The sequence below is a fragment of the Castanea sativa genome, chromosome 1, assembly GCF_040712315.1.
Source record: "Castanea sativa cultivar Marrone di Chiusa Pesio chromosome 1, ASM4071231v1".
Taxonomy (NCBI): domain Eukaryota; kingdom Viridiplantae; phylum Streptophyta; class Magnoliopsida; order Fagales; family Fagaceae; genus Castanea; species Castanea sativa.
This window is the reverse complement of record NC_134013.1, coordinates 3,377,721-3,387,813: the sequence shown is the minus strand read 5'-3', so window position 1 is coordinate 3,387,813 and position 10,093 is coordinate 3,377,721. Positions and strand designations below refer to the sequence as shown.

Genomic DNA, 10,093 nt, shown 5'->3' with positions numbered 1-10,093 from the left:
TACAATCAACAAGGAGGTAACTACTCCCCCTAACAAGATGAAAATACATCTCCCCTTTACAAGGGTATGTATTTCTCCCCCTAACTTGTAGAATCTTAAAAAAGAAACTACAAATTCTCCACAATTTCTCCCCCTTTTTGTCATGATTGACAAGGGTATAGGAAGCTATAAAGCCTCACCTGAGAAACATAAAGATGATCAAGGGGTCACAAGCAATCCATATAAATGCATAAATGTAATGAAACAAGATGCAATGGATGACAATATAATAGAAACATGCAAAACATGTGAAAAAATAATGCATGCAAGAGGATCTTGATGGATCGAGAGCTGTCGAGTAGAAGCTAATCTCAATGGATTGAACAGTTATCGAGCTTCTATGGAGCAGACAGAAACTTTCTCGATGGATTGAGAATCTGTCGAGAAACTATTGAGATTGCAATAAAAAGAAGCTGAAGAGTTTGATAGATAGCCTAGCTGTCAAGATTGCGTAAAAACAGTTTTTCAAGAAGAGAAAAACATAGATATGAATGCAATCAAGCATGCTACACAACCAAGGATCCAAACAACATTTTAAGCTCTAAATCATTTCTCAACAAAAAAATGTTAAGCACATAGATCCAAAAACACACACACACAAACACACACACAAAGTATAACCAATTTTATATTTCAAAAATAAGTCAAGACAGTTTAGTGAGCATACATTTACACATGTATTTCTTGTGATGACCAAATCACATTGTACGTACACATGTATCAAAAGTAGCAAAGAATATTGCGTGTTGTGTGTGAAAAACATCACAAGATTGCATAAGTGTCTACATGTTATGACGATTTGAGATATGAGTAAATCAATTTAACTCACACACGATCATAATAGCTTGATGGGAACTATTACCTTCGAGGTACATCCTATAACTCTCACATCTTTTAGAATACATGCTTGCAATCATATTTTAAAGCATTTTGATTCTTTTTGCTTTAATTTTTCTTTGCATATTTTCTTTTAAGCATACCATGCATGGGCATACAAGAGAGAGAAAAGAAATACCCAATAATGTTAAGCTTTTGACATTGACTTTTGCTATGTAGAAGCATACCGATGTCATTTCATGATTGGCGGACAACAGTGGTGAAATGGTTATTTATGCCTTTCTCTCAAGATTTTCTAATCATTCCCGTCAAAAAGAGTGATATGATTGTTAAGTACAAGAAATTACTTAATCTTACTCATCACAAACACGAGCCATAAAGCTCACTTGCTTAGTTGTGCATAGAGATGCTCATTTAAGTTACAAGAGATACAAAATTTAGAAAACTTTGTTTTATTGGCCATTCAAGGTACACAAGTACCAATGTACACAAACACACACTGTTTTTGTATTTTTTTGATTTTTTGATTTATTTTGAAAACAAAACAAAACAAAAACAAAACAACCAAACAAAAACAGACAAACAACATGAAAGTATGAAAGAAAGATGCATATGCATGAAAACATGATTCCAAAAGCAGATAAGAAATCAAGCAAAGAGAGTCCTACTTTAGATAGAAAGAATTAAAGCAGAGGATAGTAGAAAAGACAATTAAGTCTTAGGCTCCTTTCTCACCCACACAGCACTAGTCTTTGGTCATGAGATGAAAAGGCACGCATCCTAGTATGTCTACTAAAGGACATAGAAGAATTAAGATTCTCCTGAAATTGAGTTTAAAAACTCAAGGCTTTTAATAACTCTCCAAACAAAGGTGTAGGTTCTTGAGAGGAAACCTATGACCATTTGGACACTTGCTTTTGAGGATACAACTTAAAGCAATTAGGATGAGTGTGTCCAAAATACTATAATGGTGACAAATATGAGCAGTTTTAGAGCTACTTGGCTTCCTAGAAGGAGGTCTAATTTTAGAGGTTGACAAAGACTTCAAATTAGGAAAATTTGGCATAATATGACCAACAATATGACAATGATGACAAGTGGGGACAAATTCAGAATTTTTATTCAACTTAGGAGGAGTTTTAGACATAGGTTTAGAAACTTCAGTGTTAACATCAGATTGTTTACCTTTGTCTATTATAGAAATATTAGCTTTCAACTCTTCATTATTCCTTTTAAATGGAGGAACACAAAAATCTTTATCTTTTGAGTTAGGCTTAATAACAAGTTTGACACTAGTTAATTTTTCAACTTCAGTTTTAAATTCAACTAGTTGCTCTTCCAAACTTTTAATTTTGTCCACTTGAGGTGAAATTTGATTTTTAAAATTCTCATTCAAATTATTAGCTTCATCCAATTTTTCAATCAAACCATCTCTTTCAAGTTTGATCTTTTTAAAATTAGCTTTTAATTTTGTAGAACATTCAAGAGATTTCATAAAAATATTATAAAGCTTGCAATAGGCATCTTGAATATCATCATCATCATTCAACACAAAATCATTCAAATCAAAGTAATCAAGAGTTTCCATGACAACAAGGGTTAAGGATCACACTCAGGAAATTAATCCAATTAGAGTGTACCCACTCTGATACCATTTATTGGGAAATATATACCCCGGTTGATAAAATTAACAAGTTTTAAACCCAAGTTGTTAATTAGATTTATTATGAATAAAACTCGTTAAAACAAACAAACATCAATATCATGTATAACGTAAAATTAAGTAAGACAAAGATATGATGACCTAGGAAAATCAATGAAACAAACTACTTTCACAGTAAAAAACTTGGGGGGAAACCTTCCCGAAAATCAATTCACTATAGTAAAGAGAAGTATCAGATCTAGTACAAAATCTTTGTCCCTCGACTCTACAATCCCCGTAGATGAACTTACAGTAGAAACCTTCTACCGCTTCAGAACCTTTGAACTCTTCAGTATATGAATGTCACTCTTTTGATGCACGGATCCCAGTACGTGACTCCTTTGGACAAATCCCAGTACATGACTCACTTCTTTGTACGAATCCCAAGACGTGCCTCATTCACTAACTTAAGGAAGAAGAATGTTGGCTGTAAAGTTTTTCACTTCATCAATAATGAAGATTAAGAAGCATTGGGTTACAAAACTCTAAGGCGCAAAGATGCAATAACTTCTTTCAGAGAGAACAAGGCATCTGTTACTTTTTGCATGTGTTCTCCTTTTATTCTCATATGTGACGACCTTTAAAATAAGCCTTATATATGTTTAGAGTTATGAGAAAAGAAACCCTACACAGATACATAAGCATGGGCCGAAAATCAGATTTGAAAAACTAATTTTTGTAATTTTCGATAGATAGAATTTGTCGAGATCTCGATAGATAGAATTTGTCGAGATCTGTTGAGATTCATTAAACCTTGATAGATAGCTATTTGTCGAGAGTTGTTGCGAATCTGTCTAGCTTTAATGAACAACCATTCTTCACTTGTTTCTTGGTCCAATCTTCATGGCTTTAATACGTGGCTTGAACAATATGTTTCTTGAAGTATTAAACACATCCTAGATCTACCCAATTACAAGTAAAATGCGTTTTGTCAAAGGATTAGCCAATTACATAAAATATGTCCTTAACAAAAACAAATGTTCAAGTTTAGTATTAAAGCCATGAAAGTCTGACCGAGAAACAAGTGAAGAAGTGCTATTCATTAAAGCTCGACAGATGTCTCGACAGAATCATTTCTATCGAGGATTAATGTTGAAGCTTGACACAAGCTGTATCTGTCGAGAATTACGAAATCAGAATTTTCAGAACTGATTATACGCATATCCTTGAGTATTTGTGTAGGGTATATAAGGATTATTTTAAGGGCCGTCTCAAGGTTATTACACTTGTTGTTGCACTTGTTGTTACACGTACATTGTGACCGGAGACAGAAATTTTTATAGTTCGTCTTTCTCTCTGTAAAAGCTACTGCGTCTTTACGCCAAGAGTTTTGTGATCAAGGAGCTTCTTGATCTTCATGTTGATGAATTGAAGAACTTTTCATCCAACATTATATTCAAGTTGGTGTGTTAGTCACGTACTGAGATCCGTGCATCCTTGGTTAGTCACGTACTAGGATCCGTGCATTGAACGAAGAGATTGCCACTACAATACAAGTCTAATTGGGTATTGGGGTAAGGGTTCAACTATAGGTTGGTATTAGGTACTATGATTCCTTTTACTTGTAACCTCTTGTGATTGATAATGGTGGATTCTTGAGAGTGGTGATCTTAAATTCATCCGGTGGGTTTCGTCTCGGAAGTTTTTTCCATTCGTAAACAAATCACTATGTTAAATTTATTTTCCGTTGCATATAGTTTAATTGGTGATTTGTTTGTGCTACCATGCTATTGCGTGTTAAATTGACTTAATTAATTAAGTTGGATAATTAATTAATTAGCCAAAGGGTCAATACATTTTTTGGCCTATCACATCCTGTTTTTCTTCTCAACCAAACAAATAAGTTTTTTCATCCCTCAAATATTCCATCTCAATCAAACACAAATGAGGGAAACTTTTATTTACTAAAAATTCTTTATTTAAATCCATATTACAATCTATCGAATTGGTAGTGTACTTTAGAAACTGTAGATTTATAGGTACTTTCTATTTTGTTGGTTAACACTTAACACATAGCTTGTAAATTGGTATGGCTTTAGCTTGTAAGTGAGCTATAGCTGCGTTTTATAAACATGGCTATAACTCCTAAAAAGTGGCTATAGGTCCATTTTATCTATAGCCGCATTTTTAGACGTGGCCTATACACCATGACTATAGGTCTGACAGGTCTATAGGCACGGTTTTAAAAACGCGGCTATAAGAGTTATTTTAGCTACGTTTAAAAAATTCCTATAGAGCCTCAACCTACAGCCTCATTTTAAAAATGTAGCTATAGGGTTTTTATATTTTATATATATATATACTTTTTAATTTGGCTATAAACACGGCTATAGGTTTTTTTTTCCTGGGCAAATCACAAATTCCTGTCTACAATATTCAACCTGTTTACATTCAAACCAACATATCAAAATAATATATTATATATATCCATTCACATTAACATAGCAATTTTCCTGTCTACAATATTTTTATATTCATTCATGATCGGTCAAAAAAGAATACAAAAGGAATTGATCAATATCCATGGATTGTCCTCATCAATCATAAAAATCATCATTATCATACTTAGGTGCTATTCCTTAGGTTTCTAACTTAAGATTCAATTATGTGGCTTTTTTGTCATGGGATGGAAGTGTATTTTTAATTAAATACTGCTATATGGCTGAATCTTTAGAGGGGAATCTAAGGAATATCATCTAAGTACTGTACCTAAGTTTTGCCTTTAACAAAAAGTCGAGAGTCTAGACTCTAGACTATAATAATCATTTTAATTGATTGGGCTGCTTGAACAAATCATTCATTTGAAAATCTAGGCTAAAGCCTACCTCCTTTGGGCTTGCAATAGAAAGAGAGAAATTTAAAATCTTGTATAGGCTTGGGCTGCTTAGACAATTCATATTGTAACAGTGCGAATTCGCGTAAAAACTCTCTTATTTATGTTTGGTGGTATTGGTACCAAATAATTTATTTTCTATCACATACATACAAACTTGAAAATATTCTTTCATATTAAAGTTACAAACTCGAACTCTCCCTAGAACTAGGCTTAGACAAAGCAATTCTTGAGGGAGACTCGTTGATCGTCATGAATGCTTTAAGGGACTTCTCTCCTTCTGTAGCTTCATATGGTCTTTTAATTCGTGATGCTCATTTGTTGGCAGGCTTGTTTACTAGTATTAGTTTTCAACATGTTGGTAGGGATGGAAACTATGTTGCTCACAACTTAGCTAGACATGCACGTCATGTCACTGGTTTTTCAATTTGGATGGAGGATGTTCCAATCCAAATTTTTGCAGCTTACTAGGCAGATTTGCCTGTTACTTAATAAAATTCAGGTACTTGTTTCTCAAAAAGAAAAAAAGAAGAAGAAGAAGTTACAAACTTACATTTACTTCAAGTTTGGCTGCTGAGTTGGAGGCTATGAAGGATATATAGAATTAGTCTTCGCATTTTCCTTAATTTGGAGGTAGTGAAAATTGAGCTAGATGCTTAGATTATTGTTGATCTTCTTAAAGACCCTGATGGGCTAGATCTTGCTAACAATGGGAAAGTTATAAGGAAAATTCCTCAAGTTAGGATCTCTCACTACTATAGGAAGTTTAACAAGTGTGTTGATGCACATGCTCAAGATTTTGTTTTGTTTTATAAGACTCCTTTTGAAGACTAATATGTATTTTGTTACTTAATTTGGACTGTGTTGGTACATTGTATGAATGTTGGTTTCCTTATTGATGGGAGCTAGCTACCCTCCTTAATAATATTATCTTTTTTACCCAAAAAAAGGAAAAAAAAAATTACATAATTAAGTAAATACTATTTACGCTTCAATATATTGTTGGCCTTCACAATTTAACATATTAGTCAATTTAGTCCCTAAAGTTTGTTAGTATATATTACTGTCTAGCCCAATGGGCTTAGGCTCAATAATTTATTACTTGTAGTATAAATTACTTGCCCTACACTCTGTTTACTTGTGCTACACATATATCATAAATACTTACATAAAAAGGTAGTTTCACTGCACAATTCTTGACACAAAAAATATTAATAGATTATTCTCTCTCTCTCTCTCTCTCTCTCTCTACATTAATTTATTAATAAAGTTTAATTTGATCATATTTAATCCCTTATATGACATGGTCAAATTAGAGGTTGACGCATTATCATTCCACAAAACAACAAGCAATCACTTAGAGTTTGTTAGGGTCCAAGATTGACCTTTTTAAATTTTTTAGGCATTAAAAGCGACTATTTTAAGTTTGTTAAGGATTAAAAGTGACCAATTTAAATTGTAGTGACTAAAACTGCCAATATTTAAGCTCTAGAGACAAACAATATATTTTAACCTAAATTTTTATCATATTATTGTAGTTTTATTCTAAGAGAATTCATTCAGAGATTTTACTAAATCACGTTGTTGCAGGTACATGACTAGTTTAAAGGGATGCAAGCTAATGAAAATGTTAAATAAATTATACAAAAAAAAAAAAAACACAAACGCTTATTTCACATGGAAGTGCATGCTAAATGCCAGCCCAATATGTTGAACTATAGGAGAGAACAAGGTTCACAACTATGCTTGCTTCTTTATTATTATTATTATTATTATTATTTTGATAATACAACTATGCTTGCGTTATGAAATAAATTTGGTAGTCACTTGACATTACATTTAGTAGGCCATGAGATTGCACTCGTTGTATGTAACACCATCACTAAGTTTTTCTTGGCGTAAGAGCATCTCAACTACTTGGCTCATGGTAGGTCTTACATCTTTATCTTCTTCTACGCATTGTAGAGCAACTTGAACCAAAGCTTTCATCTCAAATATGTCATATTTACCTTCCAACATTGGATCAATGATCTCTTCTAGTGAAGAAGTATTTGCAACCGCTCTATTCATTATTTCCCTCACCCACGTAACCAGCGTTTTGTGCTCTGCCACCCCACCATCATCTATAGCATGGACACTCTTTGACGGATCTCTTCCGGTCACAATTTCTAGCACAACGATTCCATAGCTATAAACATCCACTTTCGAGGTAATGGGCAAATTGAAAACCCAGTCTAGAGCCATGTATCCTCGAGTTCCTCTTATCCTTGAGAAGCTTGAATTCGTAAGAACGCTTCTATTTTGTATCTTTGATAAGCCAAAATCTGCCACTTTTGGTTGATAATTCAAGTCTAAAAGTATATTCTGAGGCTTTACATCACAATGCAAAATCCAGTCCAAGCAATCATCATGCAAATAGGCTAGGCCCTTCGCAGTGCCCATGATAATTTTGAACCTTTTTTCCCAATCAAGTACATTGACTGAGAGGTTATTTGCGAGAGAACCATGCTCCATGTACTCATACACCAAAAGCTTGTGCTTTCCCTCTGCACAATACCCCCACATCTCTATTAAGTTCATGTGGTTAATCCTTCCAATGATGGTTACTTCAGCTAGAAATTCACCTTCTCCTTGGCTGGCTTCATTGAGATGTTTGATTGCGGCAACTCGATTGTCAGACAATACCCCTTTGTAGACAATTCCTCCCGCACCTCTTCCAATCTCCTCAGTAAAACTCTTTGTGGCCTTTTTTAGTTCTGTATATGTAAATTTTCTGAATCCAATGGCAGCACGATCATAGGCTTTCTTATCAACACCTAAAATTTTCTGTGTTTTGATGAGAAGAAACCACGCCAGAAAGAAAGATATGATTTCAAGTCCACCCACTCCACAAGCAAACCAGAGCATGAATTTCTCTGTGCTGTTTGTACCGCTTTGTAGTGTACCATCACCTGGGCAATTTAAATTGAATTCTTCTAGAGGATTGTGGTGGGACAAGATATAGCTTTTTGGTAGTTTCAGATAGACGTCTCCATTTATTTCTGGCGAGCGATACCCATTTAGCAATCGTGTCTTAGGATAACATTTTGAATAACCAGCCTCCTTGTTAAAGTTGTATTCGAACGCTATGCAATCACATGCTGCCAAACATAGATCCCTACATTGATCAAATGTGTAATTGAGGAAGTTCCCAAAATCATTCCCGTAATACGAGTAAAAGTCAACATGGGATAACATCAGAAACTCCGACTCATTTTCCTTGCAAGAGAGTTCAACTTCGAGTTCACAACCATCAGCCCAATCGCTACGATTTTTCATCTTGTATCCTGGTGGGCAGGAACATTTCCTGCCATAACCAATAACGTAACTGCAAAAACTGTTAGCCCCACAAGCACCGGCAATGATGCAAGGACTCTGAATGGCTTGCCATGAAACAACCCAAGTCTGCTCCTCCTCTTCCCAACCGTACAATCGAAGATTACCGTCGTAATCAAGTGTCAACCTTCTATGAAGCATTGCTCCATAGTCGGCTGAAATAATAGTAAAATCATCGGATGAACTTAAATTCCCTAAGGAATCAAAGACAAGTGTGCTAATATTGTAATCTTCAAGCCCTGTATAATAGAAATAACTATTGGAAACATCAAGACTATTATAAACAAAGCGAAGATAGCTATCGTTGTCAAAGGAAAGCTCATAGAAACCAGAGGAAATGTTGGTCTGGCTTCTTGAGGAGACAAGCTTTGTGTTTCTAGTGAATAGTTGTTCAGCAAGAAGTGTGTCTGTAGGGAAGTCAAAGCTTTGCCACAAAACAACACGTTTGTCGTTTCGTAGAATAAGATTACCAGTGTTGTTGAGAAATAATAGGACTGGGGAGTGTGAGACAGTGTTTGTAGCCCAAACGGTGACATTTGAGTTACAAGCATCAGTTAGTATGAGATTGCCAGTTTTGAGGATGGAGAGCTTTGAGCGCTTCCCATTTACTGGCTGGTCACGATTTGCCGTCCAAACTACTGTGCGTGAGTTGCTAAGCCATTTGGCAAAGCAAAAGGCGTTATAACCAACGGAATAAAAGCCAGCAGAGAAGTCGCCATTTGGTGATATTAGAATATCTGGGTTCTCTACAGATAGGGATGTACCTGTACTGAATCTACTGATAACGACTATTGGTGAAGGTGAAAGTGGGAAAGAAAATGCAAAAGAGAGTAGAAGGAAGAAGAGTGGCGAACCCATGAGAGGTATTGGGCAAGGCAAAGCAAGACCATAATAAATTTCTATTTAAAACTGACAAAGAATATTCCTACCGACAAAATTTCTTCAAAAATTATGATGCAGAGGGTAGACTTGGAGCACAATGGATGGTGCAACATTATTGGACTTTAAACCATTATTGCTTTTTTTGGGTCAATGAGATGTACTGTTTCAATTTTGAATCTAAATTCATAGTCAGCAGAATTAGAACGCGTTTTAGAGGCAAGGGCACTCACATTGTCTTGTCTTTGTTAGGTTAGCTAATCACTCTATACAATATGATTATCTATTTTATTTAAATATGAAAAATGCTAAAAAACCATTACAAATTTTAGGGGATGTGTAAGAAATGTGATGTGTGGGTGTGTTTTTTTATTTTTATTTTTTTTAAGGGTGGGCTACTAAATTAGAAATTCTCCTAATTGAATTAA

The 10,093-nt window shown here is 34.7% G+C and overlaps 1 protein-coding gene across 1 annotated transcript; it reads right to left on the bottom strand.

The window, feature by feature from the left end:
- Nucleotides 1-7,095: 7,095 nt before the first annotated feature.
- Nucleotides 7,096-9,647, bottom strand: LOC142622167 (putative receptor protein kinase ZmPK1). The gene has a single exon (XM_075795600.1). It carries the CDS (start codon nt 9,642-9,644, stop codon nt 7,251-7,253), a length of 2,394 nt encoding a protein of 797 aa, XP_075651715.1. The 5' UTR covers nt 9,645-9,647; the 3' UTR covers nt 7,096-7,250.
- Between the last annotated feature and the right edge of the window lie 446 nt (nt 9,648-10,093).

What these genes read in the sequence shown, in the direction of transcription:
- LOC142622167 (XM_075795600.1), bottom strand. Translation starts at nt 9,644, where the DNA reads ATGGGTTCGCCACTCTTCTTCCTTCTACTCTCTTTTGCATTTTCTTTC.